The sequence below is a fragment of the Hemiscyllium ocellatum genome, chromosome 33 (genome assembly GCF_020745735.1).
Source record: "Hemiscyllium ocellatum isolate sHemOce1 chromosome 33, sHemOce1.pat.X.cur, whole genome shotgun sequence".
NCBI lineage: Eukaryota > Metazoa > Chordata > Chondrichthyes > Orectolobiformes > Hemiscylliidae > Hemiscyllium > Hemiscyllium ocellatum.
This window is the reverse complement of record NC_083433.1, coordinates 6,879,562-6,902,851: the sequence shown is the minus strand read 5'-3', so window position 1 is coordinate 6,902,851 and position 23,290 is coordinate 6,879,562. Positions and strand designations below refer to the sequence as shown.

At 42.6% G+C, this 23,290-nt stretch overlaps 1 protein-coding gene across 2 annotated transcripts in view; it reads left to right on the top strand.

Annotated features, from left to right (window-relative positions):
• The first annotated feature begins 1,621 nt into the window (after window positions 1-1,621).
• The window catches only part of LOC132831383 (transcription intermediary factor 1-beta-like), a 102,028-nt gene continuing 80,359 nt past the window's right edge, over window positions 1,622-23,290 (top strand). For both annotated transcript variants that reach the window (XM_060849502.1, XM_060849501.1), the window contains exon 1: window positions 1,622-1,968. In XM_060849502.1, coding sequence (XP_060705485.1) covers window positions 1,740-1,968 — 229 coding nt within the window. In that variant the 5' untranslated portion in view covers window positions 1,622-1,739. The remainder of the gene's footprint in view (window positions 1,969-23,290) is intronic.

The window sequence follows — 23,290 nt, the reverse complement described above, 5'->3', positions numbered from 1 at the left end:
AGGATAGTGAAGAAGGCGTTTGGTATGCTTTCCTTTATTGGTCAGAGTATTGAGTACAGGAGTTAGGAAGTCATGTTGCGGCTGTACAGGACATTGGTTAGGCTACTGTTGGAATATTGTGTGCAATTCTGGTCTCCTGCCAGTTGGAAAGATGTTGTGAAACTTGAAAGGGTTCAGAAAAGATTTACAAGGATGTTGCCAGAGTTGGAGGATCTGAGCCACAGGGAGAGGCTGAACAGGATGGGGCTGTTTTCCCTGGAGCATCGGAGGCTGAGGGGTGACCTTATAGAGGTTTACAAAATTATGAGGGGCATGGATAGGATAAAGAGACAAAGTCTTTTCCCTGGGGTCGGGGAGTCCAGAACTAGAGGGCATAGGTTTAGGGTGAGAGGGGAAAGATATAAAAGAGACCTAAAGGGCAACTTTTTCACGCAAAGGGTGGTACGTGTATGGAATGAGCTGTCAGAGGATGTACAATTGCAACATTTAAGAGGTATTTGGATGGGTATATGAATAGGAAGGGTTTGGAGGGATATGGTTGAAAATGTGTTGCTGGTTAAAGCCCAGCAGGTTAGGCAGCATCCAAGGAATAGAAAATTCGACGTTTCGGGCATAAGCCCAATCAGGGCTATGGGCTGGCGCTGGCAGGTGGGACTACATTGGATTGGGATATCTGGTCTGCATGGACGGGTTGGACCAAAGGATCTGTTTCCATGCTGTACATCTCTGAGTCTATATCTCACTATTTCTTCACTGATTACACATTCAAGCAATGACCACACTACAGATGTTAAACTAACGAGCCTACAGTTATCTATTTTGTCTACCTCCTTTATTAAACAATGGTGTCCCATTTGCTGTTTGTCAACCTGTCAGAACGATTTCAGATTTTTGGTAAATTATCATGAATGGATTTGTTATTTACGCAGCCAGAGAGTGGGTGGACACAGGTTCAGTCGAGGCATTCAAAAGGGAATGGGGTTGTTATCTGGAAAGGGAGAAAATGTAGGAGAATATGGCCAAGTAGCGCCACGTGATTTCATCCTTCATTGCCATTTTATTCCTGGCTTCATGCTGCTCGATGAGCAGAAGGCTTCACCACATCAGCTCCTACTGCCCCACGACCATCAGCTCAAACCGGTGCCTCCGGCAGATGTTCGGCACAGTCGGGATTGTTCAGCAAATGCTGTCCTAAGGTGGAATCAAAAGCAGGAGCAAGTGCAATGAAAGCAAAATAATTGATTCTCGGGGGAGTGGGTGGGTGGGTGGGTTGGGGGTGGGGGGGGGTGGGCCTGAGAAAGCTGCCTCCTGTTCCCTGAGCCATGCCTGAAGAGGGACTGATTGACAACTCAGGTCATTGTCAATGGGGAAGGCAGACATCAACGTGCGCCCTCGCGTCATCACGCCCAGCCCCAGTGTGAGGGAAACGTCATGCAGGCCCCGCCCAGCTCTTCACGTGCTGAGGCCCGCCCTTTAATTCCATTGCAGCCCCGCCCTGTCGATCCGCCTACATGACGTAACACGACACCTCGAGCGCCAACGTCGATCCAGCCCCCTCTCCCTCCCCCTGCCTCACGAATCTGTTGACGTCATGCCTTTCCCCCCTCTCCCGCAGCCCCAATCCCACAGCTGAGTTATCGCGAGATCTCGGGGTCGCGCTCACCGCGGGGGCAATGGCCGCCGAATACAATGGGTCGCCGCCGAGCTGTTGCCGCTGACACCGCGACCGTGCCACAGCCATGGACAGCCCAGCCGCGCTGCTGCCCGCCGAGTCCGGGCGACCGCCTGACGACTCGGGGCCCGCTGCTGAGGCCGAGGCGCCTGACGCAGTGGCTGTCGAGCTGAGCCAGCTGGAGCGGTGCGGAGTTTGCCGTGAGGCCCTGAGGGAGCGGCAGCCCCGTCTATTGCCCTGCCTGCACTCGCTGTGTAAGGGCTGCATCGGAGCCAACTCTACCTCCCCGGGGGAAGGTACGGCCCGCAGGGGGCGGGATGTTGTGGGGAGGGATCACATGGAGAGGGGGCAGGTGGGAAAGAGGAGTGGTGAGGGTTGGGGGAGGTGTGAGGGTTCAGAGGGAGGGGAGAGGTCAGGAGGAGGGGATGGGGATGGGGATGGTTGGCGATGTGGTCAAGGTTGAGAGTGCAGGGAGGAGAAGGGGCAGGAGAGAAGTCAGGCTTGGGGAGGTGGACAGGGACCAGCAGATAGCGTGTGCTGAGACGAGAAGGTACGAAAAGGCAGTGGAAAGCCAAATGGCTGGGGGTGTGAGGTGGGATTTGATGGGGGGGGGGGTTGAGTTCGGAGATTTCAGGGGGAGAAGTAGAAAATTAGGGCAGCAAGATTTAGGTCCTGAGTGATGGGGCAGTGATATTGGGGAAGATATTTGGTGGAAAGTGAGCTGGTAGTCCAGGAGGGATATTGGTTAAGAGGAACGGACAAGTGATACTGAGTGTAAGCTGTGGGAGCAAAGAGTGGATGTAATAATTTGAGGAATGAATCTGGGGTATGGGTTTTTGGAGATGGGAAATGAAGTAAATCATTGCGGACTGGAAAATAGCACTTACAAATGAAAAGCATTTACTAATGTTGTCGGGAAGGATTGCTTTGAGGGGGTGATTGAGTGTGATAATTTTAGAGGGGCGTGAAATGAAGTTGGACTGCACCCAGTAAAAAGCACCTGTATAGAGTAAGCGAGCTGCAGACTACAGCTGTGAGGAATGACCTAACTGCAGTTAGACCCAATTGTTGAATGTCATATTTGCTGTATTCACATTCCTGAATAAATCTGAGCACTTACTATTTATCTTTTGCTGGTTGTAATTTGATTTACTGTAATATAGAAAGCAGTGATGGTTTGTGTATGCTGCTCTGGAAGTTGGAGAAAACTTGTGGTTTTGCATCTGTGCTGCTAGGTCATACCTCTGGTTGATCAGGTTTGAGAATTATCCGTCATTCGTCATAAAATGGAAGTGAGTTGTGAGAACTTGAGTATGTTGCAGGTCGACTTGTTGATAGATGCTAATAACCGTTTCACTATCGAAGCAAGAAATTTACTGGCTTAGGTAGAATTCTTTGTGCAGTGTATTGGTAGTGTAATATTAAATAAGCCAACACATTTGACTGTTGAATGCAGTCTATTATTATTGCAGAACAGTATGCATTAAAATAGTGATATGTTCAAGGCAGTACATAGGAATTTATTTCAAAATAAATTGAGACAAAACCATCTGAGAGGACGGCTGAACAAATTTTTGGATTGGGATAAGTTTTAAGTGTCATAAGGAGGAGCATAATGGAATTCCAGAACTTGGGACACAGGCAGCTGAGATCAACTCATGCTGCTCTTGGAGATTCAAGGATGACATGTAAAGTAATGCCAGAGTTAATTTTAATCTGGAGACGTTACTGGGTATATAAACACACAATCTTTGTATCTATGTGGTACCTGATAGCTGGTTCAGCAGTCTTGGATGTTCTAGCCTTGAACTATCTCTCCCCAACTTAAGAATAATTGCTGCTGCAAGGTTACAATTTTGCTGATTGGAATATGTACACAATCTGACATGAAATCAGGGGATGGGAGATCAGTACTGGAATATCCAGACATGTGAAAATGATGCTTGGTCAGAAGGCACTAAATGTCATAAATATCTGTCACCAATTGGATTATGGAACACTAAGCTTGAACTCTGTTCCTTGTGTGTGCATGAGTACAAGTTGGCCACTAGCTCGTGTGAAATACCTTGAAATGCTTTCAAGTGTTAAAAATGCAATATAAATGCAAATTCTGTGCGAGACAATGATTAAGGGCTTAATTGTGATAGTTCTGTGATAGTTATTTAATATGCCATGGTCATTATAACAGAGTCTGTAAGTGATATTTACCTCGTTGTGGTTCTGTTCGCCGAGCTGGGAATTTGTGTTACAGATGTTTCTGAGAACAGCCCGCGAGTTCCTAGAGGCATGGCACTCATCCATAGATTCAATCAATAAGCACGTCGACCTGGACCCAATATACCAGCCACTGCAGCGGACAGCTGGAACTGACAACCGGATGCAGCGGATACAAATCACTATAAATGCCGGAGGAAAGATCACAGAAGCGCTTCACAGGAGGCTCCCAAGCACTGAGGATGTCACCTAGACAGGGGACGAAACGTCTGCAATTCAAATTCCCAGCTCGGCGAACAGAACCACAACAATGAGTGCGCGAGCCACAAATCTTCTCTCAAACTTTTGATATTTACCTTATTACCTTTATTGGTGAAGTAATGACCCTTTTGATTGATTACCCTGTTTAGGAACAGGTAAGTTTAAAATAAATAACAACAGGAACTTTGGTCTGGCAGCATTTATGGAGAGAAAGAGTGCACATTTTAAGTCTGAAACTCTTCATGACTGGAGAGAGAAAGGTGGAAAAGCAATTAGTTGTTTTTATCTGTGGAAAAATGTGGGTAGGAGAAAAAAGGGTAGATTAAAGAGTGAGGGAGATTAGAGGTCACAGAATCAAATGCAGTGTGGTAAAGGTTGTAGAAAATAGTTAAAGGTCCGTAGTCAGTGGTAATAGCTTATTTAAATATGTTATCAAAAATTTACTTTAATGCTAATGACTCAGTTTCCTTAATGACAATTAATATTTTCATACGTACAAAACAAGTTGTGAAACTTTTTAAAAACTATACTTACACTTTAGCAGGAGTATTGTTAATTCTGCACATCACACTTTAAGACAGATGTCACAGCTTTAGAAGCAGTGTGGAGGAATCAGTAGAATGCCAGACCAAATTATGTAGAGAGACTGGAGAAGGTGGCTTTCAGAGTAGAGTAGGTTAAGGAGTGCTGGTTGTTGATAGAGGTGTTCAAAATTAGAAAGGATTTCGATTAGGTAAATAAGGAGAAACTGTTTCTGTTGACATATGGGTCAATAAGCAGAAGGCGCAAGATAATGGCCAAAACAACCAGAGGTGAAAGACATTCTGAAATGGAGATGCCAGTGTCTCACAAAACCAGGTTATAGTCCAACAGGTTTATTTGGAAGTACTATACAAGCTTTGGGAGCATTTCTCCTTCGTCAGGTAGCTAATGGGGCAGGATCATAGGACACAGAATTTATAGTGAAAGGTCATAGTGTTGTATAACTGATTTGATGTATTGAACAAACCGAGATTGCTGTTAAGCCTTTAATCACTTAGAATGGGGATGCAAGTTTTGTTTGATTAACATAAAAGAAGTCCTGGGGTTTACAAGTCACAGTCCTAAGGTAACTTAAGGTCTATAACAAGACTGCATGGTCATACACCATGGAAACACACCCTTCAGTCCAACTAGTCCACGCCGACCATGTTCCCAAACTAAACTAGTCCCACTTGCCTATGTTTGGCCCATATCACTCCAAAACATTCCTATTCATGTTTTAACCATACCTGCATCCAATGCTTCCTTATAAAGAGGTTTCCCCTAGTGTTGTTTTTAAAGCTTTCTCCTCTCACTATAAAAATATGTCCCTTAATTTTGAACTTCCCCACCTCATGGAAAAGATGTTTGCTATTCACCTTATCTATGGTCTCCTTTATTTTGTAAACCTCTACAAGATCACCCTCAACTTCCAATGCTCCAGTGAAAAAAGTCTCAGCCTATTTTAATAACTCAAACTCTCTATTCTTGGCAAAATCCTGGTAAATCATTTCTGAGCCCTCTCCAATTTTATAATATCCGTTGTTTTAAGGTGGTAGGGAAAGATTTAAGAAACCTGAGGGGCACCCTTTTTCATGCAGAGGGTGGTTCATGGATGGAATGAATTGGCAGAGGAAATGGTGGAGGCTGGTACATTTAAAACATTTAAAAGGCATCTAAATGGGTATGTTAATAGGAAGGGTTTAGAGCAATATGGGCCAAATGCTGGCAAATGGGACTGGATCAGTTTAGGATATCTGGCTGTTGCAGAAGAGTTGGCGGAAGGGTCTGTTTCCATGCTGTATAAGTCTATGGTTGCCACCAATGCATCATATTTCCATGTCTTTCAGTAATGTTACTTGGCACAAAGCACTTGTTGTAAAATTATACATTCAGCACAATGCTGAGAGAAATTTTTCTCACTCTGTTGGGTCTTGAAGAAGATGGTATTAATTCTGATGTTTAAAAGCACTGAGGAATTTATGGCAGTTTCAGAATTCATGTGGGGTTTTTTTACAGCAAACAAAATGGTCCATTGTCATTTAACCATGACTGTGTACTTTAATAATGGATGAGATCTTACATGAAACCCATTTGGAGAACGATCCTCTATTTTAGTAGGCAGAATGCTGTTTTGCATTGTTACAGTGTGATAACCGTTTCATAGGCCATTGGCTGACCAATTCAAAACTGAATATTTTTACAGCAAAAGAACTGCAGATTTTGGAAATCCAAAATTGTTGGTAAAGCTCAACAGTTCTGGTAGCATCCGCAAAGAGACATCAGAGTTAACGTTTCGGGTCTGGAAACCCTGCCTCATAATGGACCTGAAACGAAACTCTGATATCTCTTCACAGATGTTACCAGACCTGTCAAGCTTTTCCAGCAATTTGTTTCTGCGTATTCTTGTAGTTTGTGGTGGACAGAGCATGCATAATACACAACCAGCCTATGCTTGCAGGACCCAAAACAAAATGTTTACTCTTACATTGATCAGAAAGGTTTAGAAGAATATGGGCTTATTGCTGGGAAATGGAGTTAAATTGGATGGATGTTCTGGACCAGTTTAGGCCATAGGTCCCCTCTCCATGGTTTTGGACTCTGAGAAGAGTATAAAGGCAGGAGGCATGTGCTTAAGAGGGAAATCAAAAAGGCATAAGATAGCTTTGGCAAAATAAGGTTAAGGAGAATCCAAAGGCATTTTATAAATACAGTAAGGACAAAAGGGTAACTAGGGAGGGAATAGGGCCCCTCAAACATCAGCAAGACAGCCAATGTGTGGAACCAAAGGAGATGGGGGGGAGATACTAAACGAGTATTTTGCATCAGTGTTTACTGTGAAGTAGAACATGGAAGATATAGAATGTAGGACAATAGATGCTGGCATCATGAAAAATGTCCACACTACTTGAGGAGGAGGTGCTGGATGTCTTGAAACGCATAAAGGTGGATAAATCCCCAGGACCTGATCAGATGTACCGTAGAACTCTGTGGAAAGCTAAGGAATTGTATGCTGGGCCCCTTGTTGACATATTTGTATCATCGATAGTCACAGGTACCAGAAGACTGGAGGTTGGCTAACGGTGTACTACTATTTAAGAAAGGTGGTCAGGACAAGCCAGGGAACTATAGACTGGTGAGCCCGACATCCGTGGTGGGCAAGTTGTTGGAGGGAATCCTGAGGAGCAGGATTTAAATGTATTTGGAAAGGCAAGGACTCATTAAGGATAGTCAATGTGGCTTTGTGCTGGGAAATCATGTCTCATAACTTGATTGAATTTTTTGAAAAAGTAGCAAAAAAGATTGATGAGGGCAGAGCAGTGGATGTGATCTATATGGACTTCAGTATGGTGCTTGACAAGGTTCCTCATGGTAGACTGGCTAGTAAGGTTAGATCTCATGGAATACGGGAGAACTAGCCATATGGATACAGAACTGGCTCCAAGGTAGAAGAGGGTGATGGGTTGCTTTTCAGACTGGAAGCCTGTGACTAGTGGAGTGCCACAAGGATCAGTGCTGTGTTCACTGCTTTTCTTCATTCAAATAAATGATTTGGATGTGAACATAGGAGGTATAGTCAGTAAGTTTGCAGATGACACAAAAATTCGAGATGTAGTGGACAGCGAAGTAGGTTATCTCAGATTACTACAGGATCTTGATCAGATGGGCCAGTGGGCTGAGGAGTGGTAGATGGAGTTTAATTCTGATAAATGTGAGGTGCTGCATTTTGGAAAGGCAAATCAGGGCAGAACTTGTACACCTGATGGTAAGGTCCTTGGGGGTGGTGGTGGTGGTGTTGCTGAACAAAGAGATCTTGAAGTGCAGGTTCATAGTTCCTTGAAAGTGGCATGTCAGGTAGATAGGATAGTGAAGAAAGCATTTGGTATGCTTTCCTTTATTGGACAGAGCATTGAGTACATGAGTTGGGAAGTAATGTTGCAGCTGTACAGGACTACTTTTGGAATATTGCTTGCAATTCTGGTCTCCCTTCTATCGGAAGGATGTTGTGAAACTTGAAAGGTTTCGGAAGAGATTTTGCATTTATCCTGCAGACTGCAATGTGAAAAGCTTCAGCAACAGCTCACTTGGCAATATTAAATGCTGTATCACCAAATGACCATTTTAATATTATTCAAATCCTGTTTCAAAACAAGTTGTTGTGATTTGCTTGTTTGTCCTAGGTATTTGCATATGAAAAATTGCAATCAAACTCTGTAATGAATAAATTTGCATTTTGAATAAATGCAATTGAAAGTATTCCCTAAACCTTTCCATATAATGAAAATCTGACAGAAAAAGAATAATGGGAAGGCATCCTTTGTTTTAGGTAGTTTCTAAGCATTTTGTTTGGAATTTCACAGTTTATTCTTTCTTTCAGTTTTATCCTCTTGTTTCCTTCAGCTGCCCTCCTGTGTCTAACCCAAATTGCCCTCCTTTACATGAAAGTCTGACTGAGGAGTCCTTGACTAAGGTTGAGTCTTATTCTGTCTTCGTCCCATGCCCAAGCACGTCTGCTTTGCAGAAACTGTTGGAGGTGTGAGAGTACATTGAATTAGTTCTCACTTGCAAATGGGTGCTAAGTGAGATCAGCAAACTCAGTATAAATTGGGAAATAGAGATGGGACACTCTATTTGGGAATGTTGTTGAATGCATTTGGAAGGGGAGGAGCACATTTTGTTCCCTAAAGGATTTCAGTTATATGTGTCCTGGTCAACAGAAACTGCCTTTTCAAGGTTCTCCTGAAGGTCAGTTGACCACCAAAACTGCTGAGCATGATTAAATCCTTCCACAGTAACATGAAGGGGACAGTGCAGTTCAATGGCGGCTCTTCTGAGCCCTTTGACATCCACAGCAGCGTCAAACAAGGCTGCGTCCTCGCTCCCACACTCTTTGGGATTTTTTTGCTGTGCTCCTGAAACATGCCTTTGGCACTGCAATGGAGGGGATTTACCTACGCACTAGATCAGACGGCAGGCTCTTCAACCTGCCCCACCTCAGAGCCAAGCCAAAAGTACGCGCGGTATTTATCAGAGGCATGCTGTTTGCCGATGAAGTTGCAATTGCAACACACACCCAGCAGGAGTTCCAGTTGCTGGTAGACCACCTCTGTCTCGCTTGCAAGGATTTGGGGCTATCGGTCTGAAGGAAACCAGCGACCTGGGACAGGGCACCATCGATGACTACAGACTCAGTGTTGTCCATCAGTTCATGTACCTTGGCTCTACCATTACTGACAACCTCTCCTTGGACACCGAGATCGACAAGAGGATCAGAAAAGCAGCCTCGACTCTTGCTCACCTCACGATTTGAGTGTGAACAAATCCCAATCAGACAGTGAAGACAAAAATGTCATTCGACAACGCTTGCATCATTAGCACACTGCAGTGAAACGTGAACTACATCTACCAGACAGGAGCGAAGATTGTACACCATCCACATGAGTATCCGCTGTATCCTGGGCGCTTCCTGGCAAGATAGTGTCCAATCTCGAGCTGACATTCCCAGCATGTACACTCTGCTCAGGCAGCGGAGACTGCGCTGTTTGGGCCACATCCACTGCTTGGAGGATAGCCACATTCCAAAGGATATAATCTATGGAGAGCTTGCACCTAAGAAGAGACCCACTGGGTGTCCCCAGCTGCGCTACAAGGACATCTGCATGAGGGACATGAAGTCACTTGATATCATGACGGAATCCTGGGAAGGGCTTGCAGCTCCTCGCCCGAGATGGATAAACACCCTGAACCAACACCTTAAAACGGGAAAAGAAGCTGATGAGCATTGCAGCAGACAAGTGGGCACAAAGGAAGGAGTGCAGCAGATCAACAACCACATACAGATGTGATCTCTGCGACCGGGACTGTCACTCCAACATTGGTCTGTGCAGCCAAGAGCGGCATTGCTTCAGGGAAGCCACAAGGTAGATCAACAAGGATGCAAGCCATGGTCAGCCATGACTGAAAGGGGCCTCGCTATATTGGTGAATCAGGGTTTTATGAGGATGGCAATTTTGTAATCACTGTTGTGGAGATTACTTTTAATTACAGATTTATTTAATTTCTTGAATTTAAATCACAGTTGTTTTGTTCTGACTTGAGTCTTTAGATCATCCAATCCTGAGTTTTGGATTACTGCACTAATTCAGGGACTGACTTCAGTCTATTTGTCAACATTATTTTTACTCTGGCTTTTTACACTGTTTCAGTCTTGAGGTATTTATTTTTTGTTTCCTTTGAATCTTTTAGTTGGATTGTAACTGTTTGATTTGAAAGAGAAATAGAAACACCAAGTGGAAGATGTCAGTACAATTTGGAGACTTCTAGCCTCTGTCAAAGGTTAAATTATCTGATTCACTTTGCATACTACAGTTGTCCCATGGGTGTCTCTTAAGTTGTAGAGGAGGAGGAACAGTCAGGACTCCTGGTCCTGATCACTTTGAAATTATCTGGACTGGGTGTCATTGTATATACACAAGTATTGTCTCATACGATGTTTGACTCTTCTATTGTTGTGTACTTCCTTGTAAAACAATTGTGAATGGCTTAAGTGTTGAGGTTATGAAGGTACAGTCCAGTTGGGTGTCTTTATAATTAGTTTAACTGTTTTCTTCCAAAAAAAAATCTGAGCACAGATCTTTTGAAACCTAAACTACAACACTATTAGTATTTACTCATGACTTATGATTGAAATGTCATTTGCATAAATAAATTGGACTAATTAGAATATAGCTTGCCGTACAATGTATAAATTAATTTCTAGCTTTTCAGAAAGCAAAGTAATTCTGCAGTTAGGAGTGGCTCTGCTAATTAGGCTAACTTGCTAATGTAATCTGAGTTTTAGTGTATTTGAGCTCCCTACCTGCCTCATCCTTGCTTAAAGTAAGATGAATCTTCATACTTTTAAGAGACATTTTCCACCCTTTTTACAATGAAATGACCACGTTATGACAAATTACATTGAAACACTCATGTTTGATGCAATACTGGGGATTCAACTGAGGTTAATTAGAATAAAACACCCTGAATAACTCAAGCGGAGAAAGGAACATATGTAAATAAATCTAATTAGCATAACTAATGTTTCAAGTTTTGTAGAGTAAAGCAGAAAATATAATTTTAACCTCATTTGCTTGTGCAATTATGTGTAATTTGCATCTGATATTCATAGTTTAATCTAAATGGTATAATTAATATACACTCCCAAATTTCCCAAGGATAAAACTGTGGCCTTCAAGAATGTTTGTCTTCGAATTAACTTAGTTTAAAATGCATATTAAGATTGATTTAATGTATGCTTTGTAAAGGCTTCAATGTAGAAATGATTGTGGGTGTAGTGATTGTGACCCCCACATAATGCAGTTTTGACCAATTGGCTATTTTCTGCACTGGCTACATACGGCATACAGAATATGAACATGTCCACTATTGCATATTGCTAACAGCTTGGGTGGGGTTTAGTACGTGTGGTGTAACTTTCTTAAATTTTGAATGTGCCACTATCTCAGTTTTACTTTGTTGCTTTTACAAACCTTTGGTCGAAATCGCTGTCTATATAGTTCAATTCCCATTGCTCGATATGGTATATTGAGTTGTTACATCTAATAGATTTACAAGATCGTAATGTAATTGGGAGACTTGGATGCATTTGAGTGGTTTGCCAGTATCCTTTGGACTGGATTTATCATCTACAGATGGCTGTTCCCAGAGAACTTGCAAACGTGAATGTAATGCCTGGCTCTTACTCACAAGGACAAGCTGGTATAATATCCGACTGAGAACTGCTTTGTTGAGGTTGCGGTGTTGTACAAGTTGTTATAATAGGTAATAGCTTATTTTAATCTTGGACCTGGGGCTCAGGAGTATATGAACTGGGAACTTTGTATTTCACAGTGCTGCAATTATTTTCTGAAAAGAGTTTGACAACACAAGGTCAATTACAGAAGGGCCACTCTGGCATTATTGGTTATTATGGAATAATTCATCTTCCTGAAAAGGTATGTCTTAGAGTATTAAGTATTGGGAGCATAGAATTTCTTTCCCCTTTATTAATTCTGTCAATATATTAAGCTTCATGAGGACTTTGCTTGTGTTTGGTCTTTGGTTTATGATAGCAAGAAATATCTTGAATCAGCAGACGTAAAATCCATATGGGTGGAGTAAGAAATAACAAGGGGAAGACGACATTGGTGGAAGTAGTTTACATGCCCTGAACAGTAGCTATACTGTAGGACAGAATAAATTAGATAATGAGGGAATGTAAAAAAAGATGTGACATTAATCATGGGTGTCTTTAATCTTCTAGATTGGAAAATCAAGTTGGCAGACTTAGCTCTGAGAGAGAATTCATAGTGTATTTGGGACAGATTTCCAGGGCAATATGCTATTGGTATATCCAGGGATATTTTGGATTTGGTAATACATAATGAGGTAGGTTTAATAAATAATCTGAGTAAAAGATCACTGAGAAAACAGGGACGATATTACGACACAATTTAATATTCTGTTTGAGAGTGAGAGGTGATTATCCGAAGCAACTCTGCTAAACTTTTGGGGATTACAAAATAATGAGGGCAGAATTAGATGGAGTAGACTGGGAAAGGAATCTACCAGGACAAAAGGTTGATGAACAATAGCAGACATTTAAGAAAAGAGCTCATGACTCTGAGCAAATATGTATCCCAGTGAGGAAGAATAATTCTAGAAAGGGGATAAACCAACTATTGTTAATCAATGAAGTTAAGGATTGCATGAAGTTTTTTTTCTTTCAATTTAATACCATGTGGTAAGGATTACTGATAAGCTGGAGGATTGGGAAAGTTTAAAAAACAAGAGATTTTTAAAAAAAAACTTCGAGGGTAATCCAGCACGTAATATCAAGACAGACAGCAAGAGTTTCTTTAAATATTTAAAAAGGAAGCGAAGTGTCAAAGTGAAAATAGGCTCCTTAGAAAGTGAGACTGGAGAAATAATGGGGAACCAGGGAATAGCAGAGGAGTTGAATAATATTTTGCATTTGTTTTCTCAGTCGAAAACATTAATAACATTCCAAAAATATTAAATAATAGAATCAAAAGGTGTGGAGTAAATAAATGGAATATCTATCACTAGAGTGAAAGTACTAGACAAAGTGATGGGATTAAAGGGCTAAATCCTCTGGACTTGATGGGCTACACCCTAGGCTATTAAATTAATTAGTTAACAGAAAAAATGGGTGCATCAATAACCCAGTGCTTTTTTATTCAAGGCTAAGAACAATAGCTTTTTTGACGTTTAAGGGAATTAAGGGATATAGGGATCAGGCAGGAACAAAATTTGAGATCAAAGATCAACCTCCTCTCGTGAAATGGTGTGCAGAGTTGAGAGTCTTTTACCTACTACGGGTCCCAGTATGTCCTGCTTGTGATTTGTGAATACAATTGTCGAAATCTTATAACTAAAATTTCTTCCTAGTCCCCTTGCTTTGATCTTCGAATCCAGGACATAGTTTACACTTACCATTATCTTCATGGAACTATCAGTGTTCAATTCTATATTTTTATTTTAATACCTGAGACCTTCATTGACTGAAGTGAGCCTTTAAAAAGGACAAATACTGATCTAATGTCACAGAATAAGACAAATCCAGGGAACTCCTATGGAATAACTGATCTGGCTGCACTGAAATTGCCCTTTTCATCCAAAGGCAGTGAAACCAAACTTTAATTTATTGTTTAATTCACACTTGAATAATAAGTTCATATTAGGAGATGAAAGGTTCTCTGTGCATTATTCAGCTTGAAATGTCAGTGGTACTGGGTATACACAATTAAACCATATTCCATGGGTTTGCTTAGCAGTGAGGAAAAATAATGGATTTGTAATAGCAGAACTTAGAAGGTTTCCACTCTGTCTCGCACATTATTTCTTTCTTGCCCCACACCGTTTCACTAGATCTCTAAGATCTGTGCCTAATAGAGAAAAAATTAAATAGAACTGAAGAATTCTTCAATTTTGCTACTGCTGGGGCAGCAACACAATAGCTAAACTGTTGTGGGCTCAGGTTTCACTCTCACAACTTGGGCTCTAAGAATTTTAGAATGGATTTGTTTTTCTCTCCTGCCACCTTTCCAACTCCTCCTCTTTAAACCTTGGTAACTTTGTGTCTGAGTGATGGCATGTTTTATTATTTTTGTCTTGGGCTTATAGGAAATGAAGTACTCTTTACCCCCCAACCCTCACACAAGAAAAACTCAGAATTGGCACCTGCATTTTGATTTTTTTCATATTTTTTTCACTTGAAACTGATGTACTTCAATGTTTAGAAATTTCCTAATGAGATTAAAGGTATTGAGGAAATTTGAAAACCATCTGCTGGAAAAAGGTTCGAAGCTTCCTCAAGAGTTCAGCATGCCTTCTCGCATCAATGATGCATTAAGTTGCTCAAAAATGGCACTTTAATCTTCAATGTGTGTCCTGTAACCAAGGCAACCAATTTTGCTTGCACAAGAACAAATTAAGCTAGAACTATGGTCTTGAAGAACTGATGCTTATGATTGTTAAGCTGACAGTAGTGGATGAGATTCATCTTTTTAACTCCTGCCACGTGCTTGAATTTAACAATATCCAACATTTCTTTTTTAAGCCAATTTTATTCTTTTCATCTGAACTGTTGTGCAGTTGCGTTCCACATATTTGGCCTAGTAGCAAATGTTTTATTCATATCCCTAGATAGTGAATGCTGGCAGACTGGTCTTTTGTTGGGAGTATTGCAGCCTCAGGGAACCTTGGTATTGACCCACATTGAATCTCCAAAAGCAGACAGAATCAGTAACTCTGTGGATTTTGGTTCTCGCAGCTGTCTGTTTCAGAAACAGAGGTTATACCACCCCCTCCTGCTAATTTTATGAGAAGTAACCAATTCCACACAGTTTGGAAATCAGGTCCAAGAGTTACATCTTTATATCTTGGTAAGCAAGCAAGTCCAGTGTTGTGATGAATTAGAATGTGTTTATGGCCTTTTGTTTTTGGACTTGAAGCAAATTAAGAGGTGGGCGAGATTTTTGCATTATAGCATTGTGTGGGATGTATTTACACACAATTGCAAGTTGTAGCAGTTCTTACCTCTTTGTCCTTGGCTGAAGTTTTCCTTTTAATTATTCAATTCATTTACCAGTTAAGTTATGAAGGCCAGGCTCAATATCTACTGTTACAGTTGAGATTAATAAGATTTTGGGACTGTACTGTTAAATTTAGGGTAAGTAAAGGGAGTGGGTCATGTGATGTGTTATGAGTCTGCCTGATGGTAAACCCTAGGTGGTTTGGTTGTTTTATAGATCCAGCGAACATTTAGCTTATTTTACTGAGAAGGTACAAGAATTTTATGCTTGGAGACAATAGCAGCAGTATCTGAGTGTATGTAACATTGATGTGGAGGTACCAGTGTTGGACTGGGTTTGACAAACTTTTAAAAATTGTACAACACCAGGTTATAGTCCAATAGGTTTATTTGGAAGCTAATACTTCAATAAACCTGTTGGACAATAACCAGGTGTTGTGGCTTTTAATACTGTAACATAAATAGACCATATGTCTCCCAAGTTATAAAATTGAGTTATAAATGATAGTGCTGCTAACTCATTAATTTCTAGAATGAAAGGGAGATGGGATCAGAGATAGCTATTCAGTATTTTTGTTGATACAAGGTTCCACATTGCTATGGGAAGAGTGCAGAGAAAGCCATTTTTGAGATTGAGTTGCAGGCTTGCTTCTAAAATCACTGAGTGTACTACCGACAATAGAGAGGCAATGTGCAGGTGACAGAGGCTATCAATCCAAAACCTGAGGCCGAGAAAGTGCTATTATTCACCATACAGAATGGAGGTGGATGCTTGTGCTCTGATTAAAAAGAATTGAGCTTGCAAGGATTTAAAGGATTCACCAAGTTGTAGCTAGAGGGAAGAAAACCACGTGTAAAAGTGAGTTCTGGCATAAGAGAGTGTAAAAATGAACCATCAGGAACTGGGAGTAATTCTAGACTGGTTCTGAGAGAACAAAGTGTCTACTTAGATAATTGTGAAATCTAACACCGTAGTGGTGATTTTTGGTTGTGCGACATTTAAATGGTGAATCTTTGTAGATTGAAATATAAGTTGCTTATAAAACAAAATTTTTAAGTAATCATTGCTGTTTAGCCGTTTTGTAATAGTTGGTGCCTGATGATAGCTGCAAGTGTGTTGCTGGTCAAAGCACAGCAGGCCAGGCAGCATCTCAGGAATAGAGAATTCGACGTTTCGAGCATAAGCCCTTCATCAGGAATAAGAGAGAGAGAGCCAAGCAGGCTAAGATAAAGGGTAGGGAGGAGGGACTAGGGGGAGGGGCGATGGAGGTGGGATAGGTGGAAGGAGGTCAAGGTGAGGGTGATAGGCCGGAGTGGGGTGGGGGCGGAGAGGTCAGGAAGAGGATTGCAGGTTAGGAGGGCGGTGCTGAGTTGAGGGAACCGACTGAGACAAGGTGCGGGGAGGGGAAATGAGGAAACTGGAGAAATCTGAATTCATACCTTGTGGTTGGAGGGTTCCCAGGCGGAAGATGAGGCGCTCCTCCTCCAGCCGTCATGTTGTTGTGTTCTGCCGGTGGAGGAGTCCAAGGACCTGCATGCCCTCGGTGGAGTGGGAGGGGGAGTTAAAGTGTTGAGCCACGGGGTGGTTGGGTTGGTTGGTTCGGGCGGCCCGGAGGTGTTCTCTGAAGCGTTCCGCAAGTAAGCGGCCTGTTTCACCAATATAGAGGAGGCCACATCGGGTGCAGCGGATGCAATAGATGATGTGTGTGGAGGTACAGGTGAACTTGTGGCGGATATGGAAGGATCCCTTGGGGCCTTGGAGGGAAGTGAGTGTGGAGGTGTGGGCGCAAGTTTTACATTTCCTGCGGTTGCAGGGGAAGGTGCCGGGGGTGGAGGTTGGGTTGGTGGGGGGTGTGGATCTGACGAGGGAGTCACGAAGGGAGTGGTCCTTGCGGAACGCTGATAGGGGAGGGGAGGGAAATATATCCTTGGTGGTGGGATCCGTTTGGAGGTGGCGGAAATGGCGGCGGATGATACGTTGTATGCGGAGGTTGGTGGGGTGGTAGGTGAGAACCAGTGGGGTTCTGTCTTGGTGGCGGTTGGAGGAGCGGGGCTCAAGGGCGGAGGAGCGGGAAGTGGAGGAGATGCGGTGGAGGGCATCGTCGATCACGTCTGGGGGGAATCTGCGGTCCTTGAAGAAGGAGGCCATCTGGGCTGTGCGGTGTTGGAATTGGTCCTCCTGGGAGCAGATGCGGCGGAGACGAAGGAATTGGGAATATGGGATGGCGTTTTTACAGGGGGCAGGGTGGGAGGAGGTGTTGCCAATATTGAGCTTGTAACGAATTAGCATACCGTCTCACAATAGGATGAGATTGCCCTGAAAGGGGTGTGGACAAGATTCATCAGGATGTGTGAATTGGAGCATTCTAATTATGAAAAGGGGCTGCATAGGCTCAAGTTGTTTTCTTTAGAGCAATGAAGACTGTGAGGTGACCTGCATGAGTGTGTAAGGTTGAGGGGCATTGACATAAAGCAGCTGTTTGCCTTAGTTGAAAGGTTATTATGATTTTTTAAATTGGAAGATAGGAGGTTAAGAGGGGATTTGAGGGGAAAAAAATAACTTAGAAAGTGGTGGGAATCTGGAGTGTAGCTGTGGGTTGTAGAGATGGGAAGCCTCATAACATTTTTAAAAAGCAGGTGAATGAGCACTTGAAATATCATAACATTCTAAGCTACGGGCCAAGAAAGTAGGATTAGTGTAGTTAGGTTGGCATAGATATGATAGGCTGAAGGCCTCTTCTGTGCAGTATGGCTCTGTGATAATGACAATAGAGCTCTTGGCATTTTTGAATCAAAAACTGAGGGTGCAGTTGGCACAATGACAAGTAATTGGTGCTTTCAGGAAGGATAATATTTGGTGAAAAAGGCAATGCCTGTTAGTCATAGTAGTGCATAAAATAGCTGTTTAAAAATGAGTGGAGAGTTGGCTTACAGTCCCACTATGGATGAAAATATCCAAACTTTCCCCTGTTGGATTTGAACAGAGATCCTTTGGGTACTGAAATGCATGCTTAATTTCACATTCCCATTAGTTTATCATCACTTTGAATGTCTGTTCTCGCTGTTGGGAGATTTTGCATTTATTCTCGAATAGTCATAGTCATAGTCATAGAGATGTACAGCACGAAAACAGACCCTTCAGTCCAACTTATCCATACTGACCAGATATCCCAACCCAATCTAGTTCAACTTGCCAGCACTCGACCCATATCCCTCCCAAATCTTCCTATTCATATACCCATCCAGATTCCTTTTTTAAATGTTGCAATTGTACCAATCTCCACCACTTCCTCTGGCAGCCCATTTCACACACGCACCACCCCCGAGTGAAATTGTTGCCACTTTGGTGTCTCTTGTATCTTTCCCCTCTCACGTTAAACTTATGCCCTCTAGTTCTGGACTCCCCCACCCCAGGGAAAAGACCATGTCTATTTACCCTATCTATGCCCCTCATGATTTTATAAACCCCTACAAGGTTGAAGCAGCAATACTTCCGAAACCTCCAGGCACTCTCAATTTAAACAGACAAACCAGTAAATAATAAATACTTTGCAGGAGTAAGTTTATTGTGCTGAATATATTGTGCAGGGAACAAACATGGCTCATTGGAAATTGTTTGAATAACCTGCTGTAGAGAACACATTTGGAGGATCCTAGCATCTTAAAGCACAAGCAAGATTGTTCTGGAGCATTTGTGGAATTATTTACTTATAAATTGGCTGAAGACTCAGTGCACATCACTAGAACGTCGATGCAGGATGCAAAGGTCAAGGCAAGGGTTTAGAACAAATATACTGGCAGGCTTGTTGGTTAGTACTAAGAGCTACTGAATAACGTGGAATGGAACAGTAAATTAAACGCTTTTATTTGATCTCTGGTACATTTTTTTTCTGCAGTAAATGTTTATTGCTGATTCAAAACTTTATAGAATAAATGCAGAAGAGGGTTATTTGGCCAATTGTGCCTGTTTCTGTACAGCTATTCATAAAGCATAAGAGCAGAAATTAGGCCATTCGGCCCATCGAGTCTGCTCCACCATTCAATCGTGGCTGACAAGGTTCTCAACCTCATTCTCCCACCTTCTCCCTATAACCTTGATCCCCCTTGACAATCAAGAGCTTATCTATCTCCATCTTAAAAATATTCAATGGCTTGGCCTCTACAGACTTCTGTGGCAGTGAATTCCATAGATTCCCCACTCTCTGGCTGAAGAAGCTTCTCCTTATCTCCGTTGTAAAACGTCTTCCCTTTACTCCTAAGGCTGTGCCCTCTTCTCTCCTACCATTACTTTCCCAAAATCCACACTGTCTACGCCATTCAATATTCCTTAAATTTTTATGAGATATCCCCCCCCCCCCCCCCCCCCCCCCCCAAGTAATCCTTCTAAATTTCATTGAGTCTCGACCCAAAGACCCGAAGCTCCCAACATTCCTCAAATGTTAAGCCTTTAATTCTTGGGATCATTCTTGTGAACCACCTCTGGACCCACTCCAGGGCCAGTACATCTTCCTGAGATATGGGGCCCAAAATTGCTCGCAATACTCTGAATGTCTGATTAATCCTGCTGGCCTTCTTGTTCCAGTAGTCTGATAACTAACTTTTCTTCCTGGATGTGTTTATGCATTTCTCTTGAATGTTGCCGTTGAGTCTGCCTCACCATCTCATAAGGTAGTGAATTCTAAATCATAGTTTGCTATGTTTTTTAAAGTCTCATTTTAATTCTTTTACAATATGTTTTAAATCTATATTACAATACAAAACTAAGTGAAGTTGAGCTAAGGATGAAAGGAAGCTTCAGGGAGATCTACACGAGTTGATTATGTGGATAAATATATGGCAGATGCAGTACAATGTGAATAAATATGAAATTATACTTTCCAAAAAGCAGGTACTATACAATATTATCTAAATGGTGACATATTGAGAATTGTGGATGTACAAAAGAATCTGGGCATCCTTGTACACCAGTCAATGAAGGTTAACAGGCAGATACAGCAAGCAATTAAGAAGGCAAATTATATGTTGGCTTTCATTGCAAGTGGATTTGAGATCAGGATTAGGGTTGTTTTATTATATTTATAGAGGGCCTTGGTGAAATCGCACCTGGAGTATCGTTTGTCGTTTTGGTTTCCCTCCCCAAGAGCCAATATACTCACTATAGAGTACAATGCAAGTTCAGTAGGAGGATACCAGGATTGGCATAACTGTTGTATAAAGAGAGGTTGCTTCAACTGGGCATCTAGCACTAGTTTGGAAGAATGGGACGAGATCTGATTGAAACAACTAAAGTTCTACCATGTCTACACTGATTGATAGATTTGTTGTATGTGAGACAGGGAGGCATTCCCTCTGATTTGGGATCTAACCCAGAATGTTCAGTCTCAGGATAACCGGATAGGACATTTAGGACTGAGGTTAGAAAACAATTTTCATTGTATGGTCAACTGTGGAATTCATAGCCAGAGAAGACAGTGGAAGCTGTTCACTGAGTATATTCAAGAACAAGATTGGTAAGTTTTTAGATGTTAATGGCCTTAAGGTGAATGTAGAGAAAGCAAGGATATGTCAGAGTTAAGATCAGCCATGATCATATTGAAAGTGGAGCAGGTCTGCATGGCCTACTGTTCCTAATTTCTATTTTTCTATATCTTCTGCCATTCTCCTACTTTCTCTTTAATTTAAAGAAAATGATTCATAGGGTGTGAGCATTGCTGGCTAGGCTATCCCTGGTTGCCAAGAGGGCAATTAAGAGGCAGCCACTTTGTTGTCAGTCTGAAGACCAGACCAGGTAAGGGTGGCAATTTCCTTTCCCAAAGAACATGAGTGAACCAGATGGGTTTTCCTGACCATTGACAATGGTTTCATGGCCACCCTTAGGCTCTTAATTCCAAATTTTAATTAAGTCAATCAAAAGATGATTTGAACACCTCCATCAAATCTCCTGTCCCACCTCTTCCCCTCTTATACAGAGAACAACCCCAACTTCTCCTGTCTGTCTACAATTTTAAAACCCTTCAGCTGCAGTACTGTTGCAAATTTATTCTCACCCTCTTAAGGCTTTGACATCCTTCCTAAAGTGTGATGTGCAGATTTGGACACAATGCTCCATCGGAGGCCATGTCTGTGTTTTATTAAAGTTTAACATAACTTTTCTTGTTATTCCTATATTAATAAAAGAATGTTTTGCAACATTCTCATAATACCTTCCTTCAAACATTTGTGTGCTTATTTTCCCTGGCTTCCTTGTTTCTGTGTATGCTTTAAAATTGTACAATGTTTTCTGTAATGTCTATGCTCTTTCCCAACTAAATGTGTCACTTCCATACTTTTCTGGAATAAAGTTTATCTGCATATGTCTGCTCACTTTTAACAACCTGCCTTCCTGAATTCTGCTGCTCACTTCCTTTTTTCATGAGCTTTGAAATTATGCCCTCTACACCAAAAGGACAGTGAACTTAGTACTATGGGATAAACAAATAGAAGCTGCTCTCCAAAAGTTCACAGTAATGACTAGCTATTGGAAGTGCTATATAGTCTTGGATATCCTTCTGTTTAAGTTGTACTGCTCTCAGCAGTGAGACTTCCTTGGGTATGAGTGGAGCACATGAAAATCATAAACCTTCTCTTATGGTAGAGGAGCTCAAGCAACCTATCTGGTAGTGGGCAGAATCTACAGTGTGAGTACATGCAGAACTAGAAGAAGAACCTCGATTATCAGAATTTTGGATTACCCAAACAAGATCGCAACATCCTGAGGTTTGGCTAGGCTGTGTTATTCTAGTCAGGCAGCATCTGAGGAGCAGGAGAATCGACGTTTTGGGCATAAGCCCTTCTTCAGGAATGAGGCTTGTGGGCCAGTGGGCTTGAGGGATAAATGGGAAGGAGTGGGGTCGGGGAGTAGGGAGCTGAGAATGTGATAGGTAGATGAAGGTGGGGGAGAAGATAATAGGTTGGAGAGGAGGGTGGAGCGGATAGATGGGAAAGGTGATGGACAGGTCAAGAGGGTGGTGCTGATTTGGGACTGGGGTAATGTGGGGAGGAGAAATGAGGAAACTGGTAAAATCCACATTGATCCTGTGTGGTTGCAGGGTGCCAAGGCGGAAGATGAGGTGTTCTTCCTCCAGGCATCGGGTGGTAAGAGTTTGGCGATGGAGGCGGCCCAGGACCCACCCTCCTGGTGGAGTGGGAGGGGGAGTTGAAGTGTTCAGCCCTGGGGCAGAGGGGTTGATTGGTGCTGGTATCCCGGAGATGTTCTCTGAAACGATCCACAAGTTGGTGCCCTGTCTCCCTGATGTAGAGGAGACCACATCGGGTGCAACGGATACAGTAGATGACATTGGTGGAGGTACAGGTAAATTTCTATTGGCTGTGGAAGAATCCTTTAGGGCCTTGAATAGAGGTGGCGGGGGGAGGTGTGGGCACAGGTTTTGCACTTGCGGTGGCAGGGGAAGGTGCTAGGAGTGGGGGGGGGGGGGTGAAAGGTGGTGGATCTGAGAAGAGAGTCGCAGAGCGAATGGTCTCAAGCTGATAGCAGTGGGGAGGGAAATATGTCTCTGATGTTGGGGTCCATTTATAGGTGGTGGAAGTGACGGAGGATGATGCAATGTATACAGAGATTTTAGGGGTGAAAGGTGAGGACCGGGGAGGCTCTATCCTTGTTGTGTTGGCCGTGTGTGGGTGCCCATGGCTACCCCGTTTGATTTGAAGGAAGTGGGAGGATTAGAAGGAGAAGCTGTTAAGGGTGAGGACAGGAAAGCGGGTAGCCATGGGTATCTGCCTGCCTCTTTGTCGGGTACGTGGAACAGTCCATCTTCTGCAGCTACACCAGCACCACCCCCCATCTATTCCTCTGTTACATCAATGACTGCATTGGCACTACTTTGTATGCCCTATGAGGAGACTGAGCAGTTCATCAACTTCACTAACACCTTTTACCTTGACCTCAAATTCATCTGGGCCATCTCAGACGCTTGCCTCCCCTTTCTGGACCTCTCCATCTCCATTTCTGGCAACTGACTAACCATGGA